This window comes from Eschrichtius robustus, chromosome 2 (genome assembly GCF_028021215.1).
Source record: "Eschrichtius robustus isolate mEscRob2 chromosome 2, mEscRob2.pri, whole genome shotgun sequence".
NCBI classification, from domain to species: domain Eukaryota; kingdom Metazoa; phylum Chordata; class Mammalia; order Artiodactyla; family Eschrichtiidae; genus Eschrichtius; species Eschrichtius robustus.
In genome coordinates this window covers 105,012,362-105,032,246 of record NC_090825.1, presented here as the reverse complement: position 1 = coordinate 105,032,246, position 19,885 = coordinate 105,012,362, and the positions used below count along the sequence as shown (strand labels likewise).

The window sequence follows — 19,885 nt, the reverse complement described above, 5'->3', positions numbered from 1 at the left end:
GAGTTTTGGAGGGGATGAATAATAAGGGTGGAATGAGAAGGAGAGAAAGGTAGAGGAGTGTGGTGAAGTTAGATGGTAGGACTGGATCCGTCTGCTGTTTCTTAACTACTTGGTGTGAAATTAATTTCAGTGAGACAGTTTTCCTTGTTCCCCCACGTCATCTCAGATATTCTCAGAGCCTATTTTCTTTCTAAGCTATTATAATATAAAAAAGTATGCAGTTGACTTATAGCCTTTGAACAAATTGAACCTATAGGCAAAATACAAATGTACAAGGACTTAAACATTATGGGAGAGAGAGAGAGAGGGAGAGACTGAAATACTTTATCATTTTATTCTTCTTTCATCAGACCAGTCGCCTCCTGAAGCCATGGGAAATCACAGTGCTTTGGTACCTGGAGAGAGGTGAATGCAGAGGCATATCTGCAATTTTTATTTCTGGTGGGCCTTTCTTCAAGACAACTTTACGATCTTCCCCATGGCAAAGCCTTTCACTGTGATTCAAAAACAGAGAGTCTTCCAAAGGGCCGGCATGGATCCCACATGCTTCTGCATGCTAAAAGAAAAAAAAAATCTGCTGTATATCACACCAAAAATCACTTTATTAGGGACTTCCCTGGTGGCACAGTGGTTAAGAATCCGCCTGCCAATGCAGGGGACATGGGTTCAATCCCTGGTCCAGGAAGATCCCACTTGCTGCAGAGCAACTGGACCTGTGCACCACAACTACTGAGCCTGCGCTCTAGAGCCCGTGAGCCACAACTACTGAGCCCGCGTGCCACAACTGCTGAGGCCTGCGCTCTTATAGCCCGTGCTCCGCAACAAGAGGAGCCACCGCAATGAGAAGCCCGCGCACCGCAGCAAAGGGTGGCCCCCACTCGCTTGCTGCAACTGGAGAGGGCCCTCGTGCGACAACGAGGACCCAACGCAGAGAAAAATAAATTAATTAATTAATTAAAAAAAAAAAAAACACTTTATTAGATTAAGATGGAAGTTGCCCAATAGTTTTTCTAACTGTTCCTGTTGAGAAGGAAGGTCTAGTGGGCAGAGCAATATCCCTTTTTTAAAAGCAGTGCTCTCTCACTGGTGTCTTCCGACCAACAGGAAGAGCCAGTGGTGTGGGCTGCAGACTATAAACTTGGAGTCAGATCACTGACTTTTAGCTTCATTACTTTTGTGTTCTTGTACAAGTCATTTACCTACCGTGAGACTCAGTTTCCTCAAACATAAAATGGGAATTATTAAAGGATTCTTTGAGTGCTGAATAAAATATTCTATGTGAATGAAAAAACTTTCGCCAACTACTAAGTGAAATAGCTATACAGTATGCGGCTGCTGTTGCACCTGCGCTGCATAGATAACAGCTACTTAAGATTATCTTAGTTGTACATCTATTTCTGACTCTTTTTTACTGCTGAACAGCAGTCTGGCCTGGTCTTGGGGTGCTGCTCCCTCTCTCCTATGCTGTGTTCTCGTTTTTATGTTGTTAAAGAGCTATATCATCTCCTATAGGAAAAATGGTAAAATGAAAAGAAAGCATAGCTAGCATTTATTCAGTGCACATTCACGTCATTGTAATTCTCATTTAATTTTCACTTTTTCTCTGTAAGGTAGAATATTCCATGCACCAGTCGCTAATTATATTTTTTAAATTGTTAGGAACACTGTCAACTAAATTACAGAAGTGAAATAACAATGAAAAAATTATGCTGACTTATAGCTCTAAAGAGTAAAGAGGCAAGACTAACAGAAGTGTTTTGATGCATTCAAAACAGTTCTTCATTATTGACTTCAACTCAAAGTTTATACCCTATAGTTCTAGTAAATGAAAAATACAAAGTCAGTACTAATGTTGTCACCATGCTAAAGCTAGTTAGGACATTGAAAATGACTTGATAAGCCACTAAGTTACATGAAATACAGCCCAATATTAAGATATTAGAAAGTCTTAATAACCATACAAATTTGATGTTTGTTATTTTTATTTTTAAATTTTTTTAGCTTGAGATTTTAATTTTATTTATTTATTTATTTATTTATTTATGGCTGTGTTGGGTCTTCGTCTCCGTGCGAGGGCTTTCTCCAGTTGCGGCAAGTGGGGGCCGCTCTTCATCGCGGTGCGCAGGCCTGTCACTATGGCAGCCTCTCTTGTTGCGGAGCTCAGGCTCCAGACGCGCAGGCTCAGTAATTGTGGCTCATGGGCCTAGTTGCTCCGCGGCATGTGGGATCTTCCCAGACCGGGGCTCGAACCCGTGTCCCCTGCATTAGCAGGCAGATTCTCAACCGCTGCGCCACCAGGGAAGCCCTAAGTCTGTTATTTGACTCGTGATTTCCTTAGTTTTATATTTGTTTTCAAAATATCAGATAAAAATACATATAAAATAATCATCTCAAGGCAAATGGCAGCCTCATTTATTACATTGTATGTATGCATTTTATAAAAAAATAATTGAGCCATATTTTTGATATATTTTATATATCATATAATATTCACACTTTGTAATATCTCTGTCTTCACAAAGTATATTCTTATTCAACATTAATTGCTTATCCTTTAGAAATTTGGAAATTAGTTATATAAACACATTTCTTCCTAGGAATCCTACCATGAAATCTCCTCTTACTGATTCTTACAAAATATTATCATCTCCTTTAAAGAAACAACTTACCTTTTCACAAGTGAATGGTCAATCAATCTGAATTCGGAAAATATTTTGAAACTATTGACTACTGAATCAGAGCATTGAGTGGGCAAGGAGTCTTATCTGTAAATCTAGCCAAACTGTTCCCATAGCTCTCAACCTGAGCGTGCAGTACAACTGTAAAAATACACGCTCTGTAAAGAACAGACTTGTGGTTGCCAAGGGGGAGGGTGGATGGGGGAGAGCTGGATTGGGAGTTTGGGGTTAGCAGATACAAACTATTACATATAGAATCGATAAACACGGTCCTACCGTATAGCACAGGGAACTATATTCAATTTCCTGTGATAAACCACAATGGAAAAGAATATAAAATATACATATATATATATATGTATAACTGAATCACTTTGCTGTACAGCAGAAATTAACACATCGTAAATCAACTATACTTCAATTAAAAAAAAATACATGCTCTGTACTGTAGCTTTAATGATAATGGCGCCTACTTCTGATGAACTTCTTAACAGCTGTGAGTTGCCATTATGTAGAGAAAAAGGTAGACACCTATTTATGAAATCTTTTGGTTTATCTACTTTAAGTTTGTAATTGGGTTATTTGAATAGATATTGCTATTTAACTTTTGTTTGCAAGTTTATGTGTAGGTGCATCAGATAGTTTTTGTCAGAATAGAATGGTGGTTGTCATGGCCTGGGAGGAGGAAGAAACGAGACAAAGGGTACAAATTTTCAGTTTTAATAAGAATAAGTTCTAAGGGTCTAGTGTTCAGCACAGCGACTACAGTTAATAATACGGTATTAAATACTTGAAAGCTGCTGAGAGTAGATCTGAAGCATTCTCACTGCAAGAAAAAAAGAGTCAACAATGTGAAGTGATGAATGTGTTATCTTGATCTTGGTAATCACTCCACAATGTATATCAAAGCATCACGTTGTAACCTTAAATGTACACAATCATATTTGTCTATTATTCCTCAATAAAGCTGAAAAAATGAAAAATAAATTTCAAAGCAGCTTTTGTAGAGTTATATATGTCTATTCACAGATATATTAAATAGTATAGGTTTATTATTATAAATACCTATAGGAAAATACCTTCAGATTCACATTCCTGAATTTCATGTTCTGTTTCCAAGGCATTACATAACGTCTTGGGATCATCCCTTGCTTTAATGAAAACCGTGGCAAATGAATCTCACTACACCTGAAGATTAGGAAAGCAAGAAGAAAGGATATCTTGTGAGCTAAATTCAATTATTTTAGCTTCATTTTACGGAATGGAAGCAGTTGTGTTGTGTCTGTGAGGTTTGGACCCTTGCAGTTGCAGGACAGAGCTGTGTCACTGTTTGAGGCTCACCTAGCAGATAACCAACCCATTAAATCCCCGAGTATCACCAAGATCAAGAGTCTGGGCTGGGTATCTGTAGCTGTCCTTTACAATTTGCTCATGGTGTTCATTTTGGCCTGACTTTAAGGGGGAAGACAGCACACCATGATCTACCTCAGGCCTACTCATTACCTAAAGGAATCACTGGCCAGTCACAAAAATCAGTAACTAATTTAGCTTCTGAATTTAGTACATGCCCTACACTCAGGTCAGACTTGCTTTCTCTGCACACACATTGTTTTGTTCTGGAACATAAAGCTTTCTATATAGATGCCAAGGGGAAGCACAGAATTAGCGTCCTCATCTATGTAGCTCCCAGACTGAAAACAAAGAAACAAAAAAACCACCCAAAAACCCAGAACCCTTAAGTCCTCACTTAATAGCAGGCTTATATGAATTCTCATCAGAACAGTTGTTGGTGAGTTTAGGTAAGATAGGACAAGTGTCTTTGCCTGAAGCCATCACTGCCAGTAGTGACAGGAATTCTCATCTAGAACTTCACTAGTCTACTAGTCTAATTATGATGTCATTGCTGCCTCAGATGTAACAATGTTTTGCTAATTTCATAGCAACCCATAGCAGTTACTTTAGCAGTTAATTAAGAGTGTGGCACTTAGAGCTATTTCTGGTGTTTTTAATACACCTTGAGTACATCATCATTCTTATCATGAACAGTTAAAAAATAAGGATGCTTGCAGATATATTACAAATTTAACAGATACTAGAAAATATATTGGACTAAAGAATTATTATTCACAAATAATCACTTCAAATTAACACTATTTACCCTTAGCTGATTTTCCTCTTTACATACTGCACGTGGTTGGTCTGTGTCCCATTTATGTTTCACCATTACTTAGACACACTTTTAAGGTGTAAATCAAACTGGCCTAAACCCAAACCAATCCAACCCATTTTATCTCCTAAGATTTGAGTTATATCGCAGAATATTTTAGGTAACAAAACTCATTTTAATAAAGAAAGGTGATGAGTGAGGATGAGCACCTAAATTACTAGGCCAGAGACATGGAGGGTTATTACTGCTAATACTCCTAGCCAGAAGGAGGAAAAATGTTAGGCTGAGCAGGAAGAATGACTGCAATGTACACTGCCTTGGTGAGAGTACTAACTGAATACATATCTGGCAACAGTCTGGAGAGAACTTCCTAGATCTGGATAGTCAGAAAGGTTTAGAGAAGAGTAATGTTAATACACAAAACTTTACAGAACCTTAAAAACTGAAGCATTGGTTTCTACATGTAACATTAGGACGTACTACAATCCAGAAACCTGGTTTGCAAATGTTAAGGAAATAACAATTGATGAAAACAATCCGGAAAGGGGGAATGAGGGAGGAGCAATCCACTGAAGATGAAGTAGCCTGAGGCATTAATGTCCTTCAAAAACTGTAACTTTCACTAGAAAAATTAGCAATATTTACATGAGTAAGTGGCATTTAGATTTCTGAATGTTGATTATCTTTCCTGATATACTATACCTTTAAAATCACCTTACATAAAATAATCTCAGGGACTGTGGTGATCATTTTACAAGGCATAAAAATACTGAATCACTATGTTGTATACCTGAAACTAATGTAATATAGTAAATCAATTATACTTCAATTTTTAAAAATCCTTTAAGTAAATGAATAAATGGTTAAAAAATCTCAGGCACAATGTTTAAATACTTACCTATTTAAAATGTTTCTTTCCTAGGTTATAGCAATTTTATGAAAGAACATTTGAGATTAAAAAATAAAATCACTTGAAACTCATTAAGGACTGCCAGAACTCCAATTTTATTTTTGCATTCTTTATGAATAAAATGTAACCAATTACCATTTCCTTTTCTTTCCCTGCTTAGATACTTAGCTCCAACTTCGATGATCGTGTATTTCAGAAACTACTGAAAGACTTCAAGTACATTGCTGCAAAGAATTGTTAATAATTGCTCCCTACATATTTTTGCTTAATCTATTTTGTAAACTGTAGTCAACTCCTGGAACATCTTAAGTAAACTACCTTTATTTCCTTAAATAAAAATGAATAATTTTAAACATCATGCAGATGAAACATTTTTAATACCTAACTTCCTTAACATAAGGTAAAACAGTCTTAGGCTGTCACTGGGAATTTTTTGAATGTCATGGTAATTATGCAGGTATGGATCATATTCAGTATTTAATATATGACCAAGGTAACTAATAAGAGGTCAAAAACAAAGTTAAAGTTAAGAACAGATACTTCTTTGAAAAGCTTCTGATGTTTATTTACTTCTGGACAAACAAGTGGGAAGAGCCACTGGTCTAAACCTATTTTTAGTCTCTATTATTAAAACTGCTTAAGAGTTCTTAGAACACAGAAAAACTAAATTTGAATGCATTTGTAATAGCTTAACAATTTATGTCTTAGGATCTTTTAATGGAATGTTTGAAACCGATCATAAATCACTGCAAAGATAAATCAGAAAAAGAAAACAAACTTTTGAATGGCATGTTATATGACCTGGACAAAACTGATTATCAACTAGTAATGATTAGCACATGCAACAGACTGAGAAATTAAATCCTCTGCTATATACTTTTAAGTAGTTTGTCAGACATGAGAAAGTTTTTAAATGTTCTTATTGCATTCATCTCCCACATATTCAATTTTATTTAAAACAAGACAACAGTTCTCTCCAGATTTTTGGGTTTATCAGTGCAAAGTAAAATAAAGCAATCTCAGTAGAAATGGTTTATTACAATGTTATCTTAGAAAGGCTTATTTCTCAAAATGTCCTAAAAGATGTCCAAATCATGAGAATGATCAACCTCAATGGCTTCCTCCGCATCCAACTTTGATTCTCCGTGTCCTTCCTGTGATTCATCAAGAGAGGCCAGGGCCTCATTTGTGTCACTTGCAAAAGTCTCTCGTGATGTATCATCATCTTCTTGAAAATTTAGGCTTTTAATAGCTTGTTTCATCTTTTTTCCCAGCACTTGTGTCCTTCTCTTCCTAGCAGCTTTTTTATTTTCATATTCCTTTTGATTTTCAATGTAAAAAATGTCCTACAATGAAGGAACAACTTTAGTAAACAAGAACTACCATTTATTAAAAACCTGTTGTAAGGCAGACTCTTTACATTATCTCCATTTTCCACAAAAAACAAATATTAGATTCATAATTGAACACAGAGTCCAAGGTATGTAATAAATCCTCATTGCAAGTTGAGAGGATGAAGCTATGATTCAAACTCAGCCTACTGTTAGGTCTAGGGTCCATGCTTATTCTACCATATACATCAATCTATAAAGGTTTTCTAAATAGAAATATACAGTAGGAGAATCATATTGTTTAGGATTTAAAAAATATATAATTTATCACAACAAAACAGAAGTCTTTGGTATAATAATTTACTAACTCTGAAATGTCATCATAACCACATGTGATTGCATATGCTAAGAAACTGGCCAGGCCCAAACTGTGTGACTAAATATGATCATGTAACCTACACAATGCAAGAAAAATGCCAGCCCTTAAACACTGCTGTAATTAACATGTGAGACTGTAAATCTCTGCCAAAAACTTTTATCACAAGGCATAAAAATGATATAGTCAGCACTTGGATTCCAGGGTGCCAGAAAAAGGATTTTATAGCATGAAAATGAGAATCTTCTAGTACAGGGTTTTTCAAGTATGGCACTACTAAAACTGCAAGCCAAGGAATTCCTTGTGTAGCAGTCTGCTGTGTGCATTGCAGGATGTTTAGCAGCCTACCTGGCCTCTACCCACTAGCACACCCATCCCACCCCCAAACAGTGACAACCAAAAATACCTCTAGACATTGCCAAATGTCCTCCGAGAGGCAAAACTGCCAGTGAATGAGAATGGTTCAAGTAGAAAATACATTTCCATTAAAACACTACATGGAAAAACAAAATAACTTCTGGGAACCTTGATACAGATAGATAAATATAATTTTAGAGGGTACAAAAAAAAAAAGGTCAGGGATCTAAAGAGAAGGCAAAAATGATGATGCTAATACAAAAAAGATTCAAAGATTTAAAAGAGAAGCTAGTACAGGCAGGACACACTTTTGACATCCTACTATATTCTAGGAAGTGACTCTTAAAAGCTGTAGCCAAGCCAGTTCCTATTACATTCTTAAAGTGCAAATCCCTTCTTGTTTATGAAAAACAATATGGAGGATGGTGAGATAAAGGGGGTCCTCTGCTTCGCTAAATAGTAAAAGCAGCACACAGAATTAGCAGAGGAAGGAGTAAGGAACCATGAAATGAATGCAATAAGGGAAAGCTTCAGAATATAAGAGCTTTGATGAAGAGAAGGAATAAAAGTATTTGCTAAAGAAAGGAGGACGGGGGTGGAGAAGGAGGGTACATATGTGAGAAAAAAGTGCAGGAAGGACAAAAAGGGTGAATTCAGAGGAAAATGAGGCCAACTACCAATTCCTGAATGAGCACTTTTATGTGCCAGGCATTACGTTGAGAACTTTACACAGGTGTGAACTCTTTTCATTCACACAAGAACCTTATGAGGTGGGGATTATTCTTGTTTTCAGATGAGGAAAGTGAGGCTCAAGATTAGAGCTAACAGGTAAAGGTATAAAGTCTAAACTCATAAGTGATTTCTTCAAATCCATATTCTTAAACCTTAAACCTTTGCAACAGTGTGATAATTCACAATTTTTTCAAGAGTCTACTTACCTTCAAGTGGAGCAATAGTAGAAGTATTTTCATTTTATATGGAAGCACATCCAAACATCTTGATAAAAACAATTCTAACTAGTACAACGCTTGGCAACACTAAATAAAATTATGAAGTTCCCCTTTTCCCTCCAAATACGGCAATCCTTATTAAAAAGGAATGTCATTCTCATGGGTTACGAATTTAAACAGAACAAACTGGGGAATGACCCAAAGAAATGTCTTTGTAGCATATTGTTAATGTTGTTACAACAAATGCAGACAACAGATAATCTGAGAGCAAATTTTTTTCTCCCATCCATATCTCTGTATAATTAACTCTGCAAGTTAAGAACCTGAAGTGTACACTATTTTCAGAGGGAGAACGTTATAGGTGGACTTAATTAACTTTTTTTTTTTTCTTTTAAACATAGTCAATTTTATTCTCCTTAAACCACAAAATAAAGTCTTTGGTTGCACAAACACCACTAGCTACAGTCTTGCCAGGAGGTCCCAGCTGGGGAGGCGGCGGTTAGTTGGCGGCCAGAACTCCTCCTGAGGGGGGTGGGGACCTCTTTAAAATGCTGAACTCCTGAGGTGGGGGGACCTCTTTCAAATGCTGACAGCCAGCTGGCAGGGCCCCCACACCAGGTCGGGGGAAGCACCCCGACCCTGTAGGAGGGCACCGGGCCAGGCCCTGGCGCCGCAGCCGCAGCAGCTGCTGCACAGCGCCACCTCCTCAGGGTCCGCGGCGCCTGGAGAGGGCCTGCCCAGAAGCACCACGGCCACCTCTCCATCCTCCTCCAGAAGACCAGGGCTCAGAGATGGTTCCGAGGACCTCAGCTCCTCAGCAAAATCTGGGGACAAGAGTCCCGGGGAGGTGCTGGTCTGGGGGCCGAGGTCTCCCAGGGGGTCGGTGACGGGGTGGGTGTGGGCGAGGGGGCCTTGGCCAGGCACTCCAGGGGCCCCCGCTTCGCAAATTAACTTCTCACTATTCTTACTTTTTCTTTCTTCACAAACTTTGTATTCTCTAAAACAAATTATAAGGCCACATACCAAAACAAAATCAAATGAGAAAAAGTTGAAAACAAGCCCACTCAGTTCAGTTCTGGCTTCCAAGTTCTACAGACTGTGATTGTTAGCAATATAGTGACTAAAAGAATAATTTTAACACCATTATTTGGATGGCACATGAAATTACCTATAATAAAATTATATCTGCCTTAGGTTTTTCCCTCTAGTAACAAAGATAGTCAATCCATGCACATACAGAAAATTTGGCAAAAAAACCCCCAGAAAAATCTTAAAAGCCAAAACATTTATAACCCCTCACAACAGACCAAATCATTGGTAACATTTTGGTGTTTTAAGTGCCAGTCTATTGTCCCATGCCTCTTTTTCTTTATAAATTTGTACTTTGTCATTTAAAAAAATTCAGTTATTATTGCATTTTCTAATTTTCTTAAAATTGCTTCACAAAAATAGAGGCTACAGGATAGTTGTTTTAAGAATGTCCCTATTAGTTAACATTCGCCTATTATTAGATACTACAAATGTTTCTATTGTTTATTATAATGCAATGTTTCTGGTTGTTTAAGATAAAAATCTACTAACATTAAATCCCCTTCTCCATAATGAGTTAGAAGAAATGAATTTCAAAGATAGGTGATTCAGTGAAAGCAGCATGGGTTTGAAGTCAGAGTCCTTCCTGTGTGATCTCAGACCTATCCTTTTTATTGCTCTGCATTTGCATACCAGGGTAATACCCAATGATAGACAGTGCCAGGCTGACGGTGAATAAATGTTATTTTTGTCTCTCCCGCTTCTGGAAATTGTCCAAGTTTAGTTAACAGACAGCTTTTCTAGACATCATTTTATTTAACTCCTTTATAGCAATATTAAATAGGCAGGGCACATATTAAAGTCCTCACTTTATAGATGAGAAAATCAAGGCTGAGGGAGAGTAAGCAATCTGCTCATAGTCATATAATCACTAAATGGCAAAATTAAGATTAAAACCTAGATTTTGAATCTTAGAGAATTCTTTTCATCACATCATGCTATATCTTTGAAAAGAGTGACATTTTGCTATCAAACAAAGACCCAAGAAGAATGTTCCTTCTAAGTACACACTATGATCAGGGGTTATATTGGGGGAGGAGGGAGAACATCATTAAGGTATAAGCTCTGTTCTACCACTCAAAAGTTGTGTTCCCAAGGAAATTCACATTGTTAGAAATTTATTATCAAAATAATTGTTCCAATGAGGAAAAAAAGTAGTTACAGAGTAGAGATCTCAAATGTGCAACAACAGTAACATTTCCTGTAGGAACTGCAGTAACAGATTTTTTAAAAAATGACTAAAAGTGAATAGCCAGAAAAAAGAAAAACATTGAGCAAATGTAAAATATGCTCACATGTAGCATCAGCTCAAGAGAAAAGGTTTTTATTTTTCTGTCATCATTAGCATTACATTAGTACGGCTAAAGCACATTCCTATGACCTTTATCACCCACTGTTACAATAAAGAGAATACAAAATTTCTCAAATATTGTAGCTGTGTTGCATGTGTACCACCTCCTTCCTATGCAAGAAGACAGTTCTCAATTTTGATCACATGTGCTAAATGCGAGTCATGTTCCTTAATTAACAAATTAAAAGGTGACTAAAGTCTGAGCTGTGAAAAACCCACAGTGTATAAGATTTCCCATATGACATTCTGGTAATACAAAAATGATACTAAAATGCCCGGCTTCCAGTTTGTAAGAAATATAGGAGATAGAGGAATAAACAAAACAAATGCGTGAGCAGACAACAGAATGTGGTATATTCTATAAGAGAGCCATATTGGACTCATCAAAAGGTCTAAATCATGGAGAAAAATGTAGGATTAAAAAGATCAAAAGAGATATAACAAATGGGATATGGAAATCTAGATAGGATCCTGATTTGGGGAGGAAAAAAGCTAGAAAATACATTCTTGGGACAATTCAGGAAACTAGAACAAGGGCTAGATAGGTACTGGGATGATGCTATGAAACTGTTATTTTTCTTAGGTGTGGCTGTGTAGGATATTGTCATTATTGGGAGATGCTTGTTGAAATAATTAGGGCTGAATGTCATGATGTTTGCTCCTTATTTCCCAACGGTACAGAAAAAAAATTGTATAGGTAAAGTAGGAATGTCAAAATGTTAACCACCCCTGAACCTAGGTGAAGGATATATGGGTATTCATCCTGTTGTTTTTTCATCTATTCCACGTTTGAAATTTTTCATTAATAAAAAGTTGTAGGAGTAGAAAAAAATAATTACATGCTAAGAGACCAGGAAAAATTGCCATAAAAGAAATCTTGACCTTGGCTCTGAAAGGGAAGAAAATGAGGCAGCAGAGCTTTACCAAAGGCACAAGGTTTACTTGAAAAGAGACAATGAAAAATTGGTCAGTACAAGGCAGAGCAGTAATAGAGATCAGTAGAAAATGGAGCTAGAGGCTGAGCGGGAGTTAAATTATGATGGATCTTAAAAGTCAAGGACATTATTGTTTCTACCTTAATTTGTTCCTCACTGATACTAGGAGTGTTCTTCAGGAGATTCAGGAAAACTCCACCTGGTGTTCTTCTTCGACTACCATTCTACAAAAAGGAACAGAAAAATTATCCTGTGAAGACTCTTCCAGTGAATGGTCAAAGCAACTTTTAGAGACATTCCTAAGGAGCTATTAAGGTCTACAGTACCACTCCAGTTTAACTACAGTGTCCTTCTCTCCTCTCCATACTTCCATTTGCTCTATTTCTTTTCCCATGGCATGTATCACTTCCTAGCATACTTGAAGATACTACATTTATTCTTTACAGACTGTTTCCCTCCCACCCCCTACTACAACATAAGCTTCCTGTGTCTAGAACAGTGCCTGGCACACAGCAATAAATAACTGTACAAGGAAAGAATGCATGCACCAAACGAAAGTGAATTTGGACTTGCATCTTCCCAACATTCAGTAGATTTCCATTAGCTCACTGGTTTTATTACTACAGTAGTAAAATTTTGATATAGGGAATTCCCTGGCAGTCCAGTGGTTAGGACTTGGCGGTTTCACTGCAGGGGGCCTGGATTTGATCCCTGGTTGGCAAACTAGTATTCCACAAGCTGCGTGGCACAGCAAGAAATTTAAGAAAAAATTTTTTTAAAAGTAAAATATCGATATAATCTATAACTTCGTGCTCAACTGAATGAAAATCTAGGTACCTTTAACAGTGACACAAACAGGGATGCCAGTACATTCATGATTATTATAATTTGTTTTGTTGTTAACTTCTGGAACCAATGTTCACAGGCTGTTTCCTCACCCAGTGCTATCACTTCTGATTTCTTTTCTCTCCATTTCCACAGTATAATATTTAGTCTCTTGTGATGTTATTATTCAAATTCATGAGGAACAAATAAGAAGGAAGCCATTCAATCTTCATCCTCACCCTGTGCTGAAAGCTCAATTAAATGAGATTTGCAAAACCATTCATTCTATGGGATAAACTGCTACTGCTTGTGATCTGGCCCCAACCAGACAAGTGCTCTTTATGCCATTCTGGAGCAATGAAGTATTTTTAAACTGTTTTTTCATTTTTGCTTCCTCAACCCCAGAGGCCTCTTTAGACATTTTGTTTCCTATTCACTCCTACCACCCATGAAATTTTAATACTCACAGATATACTTTATATTTATCTGTGCTTTTTACATAACAAGAATTTTGGTTTTTTTATTCCCAAGAACCAGTTTCCAAGAATGCATGAATTAAATGAACCAAAAGTAACATTTCTTTTTTTTTTTAAATAAATTTATTTATTTATTTATGGCTGCATTGGGTCTTCGTTGCTGCCTGCAGGCTTTCTCTAGTTGCAGAGAGCGGGGGCTACTCTTTGTGGTGGTGCGCAGGCTTCTCATTGCGGTGGCTTCTCTTGTTGCAGAGCACGGGCTCTACGGGACGTGGGCTTCAGTCCTCGTGGCACACGGGCTTAGTTGCTCTGCAGCATGTGGGATCTTCCCGGAGCAGGGCTCGAACCCGTGTCCCCTGCATTAGCAGGCAGATTCTTAACCACCGAGCCACCAGGGAAGCCCCAAAAGTAACATTTCTGTTCACCACCACTAACTAAATTCTGGGCACTGTGATAAGTACTTTATATGTATTATCTCATTTAATCCTTATAATAGAGGATTAATCCCATTTTATAGCTAAGACTGAGGTCTGAGAAGTATCAATAATTTAGCCAAATGTCACATCAAGTAAGCTGCACACCCAAAATTCAAAAAAAGGCACCCCAAATTCCAAAACCCATATTCTCAAAATCTGAGCTTCCAGTTCCCCCCTCCAGACCTTTTTCTTAAAATTTCAGCCTTAATGAATCCTGTAAGAGATCTGTTGTTGATTGCACACTAACAGGCTACAATTTAGGTATATTTTTTATAAGTAAAGTATTAATTGCAAAAACTGACCATACTGAATTAAAAAAAATTTTTTTTTATAAATTTATTTTTTATTTATTTTTATTTTTGGCTGCGTTGGGTCTTTGCTGCTGTGTGCGGGCTTTCTCTAGCTGCAGCGAGCGGGGGCTACTCTTTGTTGTGGTGTGCAGGCTTCTCATTGTGGTGGCTTCTCTTGTTGCGGAGCACAGGCTCTAGGCACGCGGGCTTCAGTAGTTGTGGCGCACAGGCTTAGTTGCTCTGCAGCATGTGGGATCTTCCCGGACCAGGGCTCGAACCCTTGCCCCCTGCATTGGCAGGCGGATTCTTAACCACTGCGCCACCAGGGAAGCCCTGAAGTTTTAAATTATTAATGAAGGTTTTTTAAAGTCTGAAACACACTGTAATAACTTATAAATAAGAGAACCAACAATCAGAGACAAGGGCATTTTATTAAAAAATCACATGAAATAATACAAAACCAGAAAGAATGAAGCAGTTAGTCTTACCATTATAAAAAGGCCACCATTTTGTTCAACTTCAGCGGTTTCCATCAGAAGTTCAATTGCCTTTTTGTTCCCAATTATCCTCACTACTCGGGCTATCAAATCTTTCTTTGGTTCCTGCAACCTGATGAGGAACAAATGAAGTAATATTAAACTCTTTATTTGTTGCATAAAGTTGAGGAAATCTACCTTAGTCTCCAATTTAGTTCCTAGCTAGAATTAACTTCTCATTCTAATAACATTTGCTTTCCGAAATCCCCAATATTTAACCTTGGAATCACTGACATGGAAACATTCCTATCTTGGGTCACCCAAGGAGATCGTACCCTCAAGGTTCCAACTCAAGTCTCATAACTGGCATCTTCACTTTGCCTTATTGGATTATGGCATATTTCAAAAGAAATATGCACACACAGCAAGGGGAATGCAAGCCTAAAAGCAAAAGAAGATACGACCAGTCTACTCTCATCAAAACAAATAGCAAACATATACCATGCTTTCTAAAAGTTAGCTCTCCTAACTCTAGAGATGTGTAAGAGCTTTAAAATGGATTGGATTTTTCCCTCATGGGCTCCGTGCCTCAGAACAAGGAAATAGCTAATATTTACCAAAGGCTTATTATGGGATAAGCACAATCCTAAGAACTATATATGCATTATATGTTAATTCTCTCAAAAACCTTATGAAGCAGGTATTATTTTCATTTTACCACTGAGAGATAAAAACACAGGGAGCCTAAGTAGGTAGCACTTCTGACATCAGAGCCCATACTCCATAGAGATGAAGGAGCATTAATATTACAGAAGTCTTACCAGTTCCCTAACCAGCCCTGGCTTCTTTTGTTTCTTCTCTGTTGTGGAAAGAGCAGTAGACTAGGAACAAAGGGGCTAGACTTTAGTTCCAGGTCTGACACTTATTAAATTTGTGACTTTGAGCAAGCCACACAACTACTGGGCCTCAGTTTCCTATTTGTAAAGTGAAGGCTTTGGTTTACAAAATCTCTAAGTTCCTTTCCAGCACTCAAATTCCAAACTCCCTCAGTATTTAAAAAAAAATCCAGTACGAGTATTGACAGGCTTGCCTGGAAAGTAAATACTTGTTTTCCTACTAGCTATATTACTCTTGAACCTTACCTGTTTTCAGATTTGTGACACTGTTCACTAGTGATTTAGAGCTAATAAAAAGTAAACAAAATTTCAACTTTTTATTTATTTATTTATTGACCTCACCGAGCGGCTTGCAGGATCTTAGTTTGCCGACCAGGGATCAAACCCGGGCCCATGGCAATGAAAGTGCCAAGTCCTAACCACTGTACTGCCAGGGAATTCCCAAAATTTTAACTTTTAATATTTCTTGTTAAAATTACATGAAATGTAAATTTACCATACATCAAGCAACTCTACTCCTATTTATCCAAAAGAAATGAAAATCTGTGTCCAAAGATGTGTACATGAAAGTTCATAACAGCATTATTCATAATTTCCCAAAAGGGTAACAGCCGATATGGATGTGTGCATGCATATGCGTGTAAACAAATAAACTGTTGATTCCTGCTACAACATGGACTAATCTGAAAAACACTGCAGTAAGTGAAAATAGCCAGGCACAAGAGACCACATATTGTGATTCCATTAACATGAAATTTCCAAAAATGCAAATTGATAGCAACAGAAAGTAGATTAGCAGTTACATGGGAATAGGAACAGGAACAAAGTTTAAATGGGCACATGGTATGAGGGATCTTATAGGGTGATGGAAATGTTTTAAAAGTGCTTTATGGTAATGGTTGTACAACTGATAAACTTACTAAAAAAATCAACACTTGAAATGGATGAATTTTACCACATGTATACCATGCCTCAATAAAGTAAAAAAAAAAAAAAAAATCATGAATGCTTGAAAACACTCCAAAAAACCCACATGATTTAAAAGGATATGTTTTTACCTGAAGAGTTCTATAGCACTAAATGGAAAGAGTTGCTCAAAAGTTCATAAAAATCTGCAAAATTATTCTATCAGGTCTGCCCAAATTTAAGAACACCCAGCTATACTCATATAACCACATAAGCCTAGAGTTCATGCCTTGAATTTAAAAATTTCAAAAAGGAACACCATCGTCAGTGTATTTGGAATCTGTGTTACTTCTCGTGAATGGAAGACAGTTGGTCAAGTGCTCACTTGTAGACAAATCTAAATGCTCACCTGAAAGAAATTTCATCAGCCACTTTCTCTTGAGAATCGTCCTCTGTGATCTCATATCGGCCTTTATAGTTCATTTCTAGTCTGTCTCCTAGTCTGTCTTTGACAGGTCGTTTCCTTTTGAGATGACCTTGCCCGTTTTCCTCCTCCTTTGATCCTGTTTTTTTGCCACCATGCATATATTCATCTAGCTCTTTGTCTAATTCTTTTGTATGCTCTTGGGATTCCCTCTTAAGTTTCTTAGCAAGCAAATAATTGTACGTCTCGGATTGCCTGCTTTTGTCAACAGTGCCCTCCATTCCCAAGATACCAAGTTCAGTGGCCACCGCATCTTGACTCTGTTCCTGCAGCACAGCACCCCATATGTTGTTAACCTTCTTCCCTCCAGCAATAGGCGGTTTCTGGCTGCTCTGGCCAAACTGAAAAGGCTCTGGTTTGGGAGGAGTGTTAAAACATTTTTGTCGTTTGCGTTTCCAGAGAGAGCTATCATCATCTGAATCCGAAAAACTCTCCTCACTTGAATCCACACTTTTAACAGTCCGATAATGTGATACCGGAGCACACACTGTTGCAGTACTCTGGAAGGGCCTCACTGCACAGTCCCCATCTAGTGCTTTCTGCAAGTGAAAGAAAATACAATCAATTCCATAAAACACATTAACTCCACACACCATGTGCTTTTTAAAAAATTATTTAGGGATTCAGCTGGACCATTCTGAAGCAGAAATGATCTTCAAAGATCTCTGAAACCAACTGAGTCCCTGCATTTCTAAAGGTCTACATGGAATTTCCTTTTTTTTGGCCGCGCCGTGCAGCTTAACAGGATCCCTGATCCCTGACCAGGGATCGAACCTGGGCGGGCAGTGAAAGCGCCAAATTCTAACCACTAGACCACCAGGGAACTCCCTGGAATTTCCATTTTAAAAGCCACAAATTCATATTTCTACATAGCTAATGCAGCACTTAGTTCTAAGACCCCCTTTAAAAAATTACCAAAGCTTTTAATTCTCACCTTTAGAAGATTTTCAATCTTTTCAGTTATTGTCAGAATGTTTGAAAGTGACATACATGATAATTGTTACCAGCACTTAAAACAGAACTTGTTTTCTTCCTTTCCAAAGATGCCTGCTATGCATGTGATTACATCAACTGCCTTTATATGGTTTTGTGACTATGTTCCTTTTAGACTAGACAGTAAACTCCTATGTGTAGGAATCTCCGACAAATTACTTTTAAAACTGCAGAGTCCGTGGCATTAAGTTTACCAAGTCATGGGTCAATCTATGTAAAACAAACTGAAAAAGACTAAAAACAAAATATTTTGGTACCGATTTCCTAAGAAATTTCTATGCAAAAGGAATCACCTTTGCTTTTTCAACTAAACATTAAACAAAGTATTTGTTAAGTTCCTAATATGTGCTAGAAATGGGGGTGGGGTATTTTAAGTCTAGAAGGTAAGTCTTCCTATTTTGAAATAATAATGGCACTAACGCTTATCAGCCATTACTCAGGCTCCACTGAATCCTTACAGCTACCCTATTACTGTCGTACTATTATCATTCCTATTCTAAGGTGGGGGCACCAGGCTAAATACCCTGTCACAGGTCACACAGTGGCGGCGCCAGGATTCGAACGCGGGTAGCCTGGCACTAAAGCCTTCTCAAAAGAGCTTGCTACTTAGTAGGGCGGCCAAGACAAACACCTATTTAGAAACCTGGGAAGCTAACACAAAACCCAGTGCCACATTATGGCATGACGAAGCTAGGTTCCAGGGGAATATGGAAGACCAGGCCTCTGAGCAAGTGATGAACTTCATCCCTGGTCCTCACTCCCTTTCTGCTCAACATGCACATGAGCGCCACAGGCTGTTTGCGGGCCGATGTCCCCAGGTGCTACATTTTCGGCAAAAAAATGCCCTTCCAGGACAACTTAGCGGCGCCGAAGTGGGGAAGCCCGTAGGTTTAGAAAACGAGGAGCGGAGCACCGGAGGCGGGGAAGAGACAGCCGCAAGCCCGCCTCCGGGAGGCAGCCCGTCTCGCGGGCCCCGCTTCGCAGCGAGACGCCGGGCTAGGTTCGTACGGCCTCCTACCCCGGCAGCCTCCCCCGCTCCTCGCGCCGGGCCGCGGGGACGCCCGCCCCTCACCCTCCCCGCCGCGCCGGCTCGCGCGCCGGGCCCGGGGACGCCCGCCCCTCATCGCAGCCCGGGCTCCACGCTCCGCGCTCCCGGCCCAGAGTCACCCGCCCCGCCTCCGCACTCACCGGCACCTGCAGCGGCCTGTCGCTGGGTGCCACCGTCATGTCGGAATCCGAGTCAGAAAGCTGCCCATCTTCCATGTCTCCTGTCTCCTGCGCCATCTTCCCGCGGCGCGGCGCGGCGCAGCGGGCCGAGAGGGCACTTCCGGCGGGGCGGCGGGCTGGTCCGGCTGGCTGTGACTGGTCGGGCGCCCCCGCGAGGGGGTTGCTTCCGCCCCGGCGGCCGGTGGACCCAGACGCCTGGGTCGAGGCTCGCAGATGTTGCGTCATCATTGCAACCCGCTCGCTTAACGCTACTCTGGGAGAATGAGTCCTCTGCTGCCTCAGCACTCTGGCGCGTTCCCTACCGATCTGTTTCCGGCAAACCTAAAGATGCGCACGGATGGCGGCCATGAGGGATTCCTCCCTCGGCCTCACAACCCTCGCCTGGATGCTCTGGACAGGCCTTCCTGCTTCCATTCTTGCTCCTCTGCGATGCACCCTGCATGTAGCTTCCCGGGGAGCCTTGCAGACGGGACGTGAGGTCACCGCCCTGCTCATACCTTCCAGGGCTTTCCTCCGCACGATAAGGCTTGAGTTCTCAGCACGGCCAGCAGGGCCGCGGGTGTGTGCCTCTGTCTGGTGTCCCCCTCCGGCTCTCCAGCCACGCTGGCGCTGCTCACGTTGTTCCTCAGGCACCCTTTGTCCTTTCCCGGCCCAGGGGCTTTGCAGTTGCTGTTCCCTCTGCCTGGCAGACT

General features: G+C 39.5%; 2 protein-coding genes across 2 annotated transcripts; both read right to left on the bottom strand.

Moving 5' to 3' along the window:
- Positions 1 to 346: 346 nt before the first annotated feature.
- Positions 347 to 5,527, bottom strand: SPMIP10 (sperm microtubule inner protein 10). The gene is made up of 3 exons (XM_068534366.1): positions 4,426 to 5,527; positions 3,758 to 3,866; positions 347 to 556 (listed from the first exon to the last, which is right to left on the bottom strand). Exons 1-3 carry the CDS (start codon positions 4,509 to 4,511, stop codon positions 347 to 349), a joined length of 405 nt encoding a protein of 134 aa, XP_068390467.1. The 5' UTR covers positions 4,512 to 5,527.
- A 304-nt stretch (positions 5,528 to 5,831) lies between these two features.
- On the bottom strand, positions 5,832 to 19,629 carry PHAX (phosphorylated adaptor for RNA export). The gene is made up of 5 exons (XM_068535788.1): positions 19,155 to 19,629; positions 16,899 to 17,512; positions 14,700 to 14,820; positions 12,285 to 12,368; positions 5,832 to 7,101 (listed from the first exon to the last, which is right to left on the bottom strand). Exons 1-5 carry the CDS (start codon positions 19,419 to 19,421, stop codon positions 6,832 to 6,834), a joined length of 1,356 nt encoding a protein of 451 aa, XP_068391889.1. The 5' UTR covers positions 19,422 to 19,629; the 3' UTR covers positions 5,832 to 6,831.
- Between the last annotated feature and the right edge of the window lie 256 nt (positions 19,630 to 19,885).

Bases quoted from the DNA above. Each gene is read 5' to 3' on its own strand.
- SPMIP10 (XM_068534366.1), bottom strand. From the start codon at position 4,511: ATGGCTTCAGGCAAAGACACTTGTCCTATCTTACCTAAACTCACCAAC. The intron at 3,867-4,425 runs GTGAGGACTTAA...CCTAATCTTCAG, and splicing joins TCATATAAGCCTGCTATTAA to GTGTAGTGAGATTCATTTGC. The intron at 557-3,757 runs GTATTTTCCTAT...TTTTTCTTTTAG, and splicing joins TCAGGAATGTGAATCTGAAG to CATGCAGAAGCATGTGGGAT.
- PHAX (XM_068535788.1), bottom strand. From the start codon at position 19,421: ATGATGACGCAACATCTGCGAGCCTCGACCCAGGCGTCTGGGTCCACC. The intron at 14,821-16,898 runs GTGAGCATTTAG...GTTCCTCATCAG, and splicing joins GCTGATGAAATTTCTTTCAG to GTTGCAGGAACCAAAGAAAG. The intron at 7,102-12,284 runs GTAGAAACAATA...CCTTCATTGTAG, and splicing joins TCAGTGAGGAACAAATTAAG to GACATTTTTTACATTGAAAA.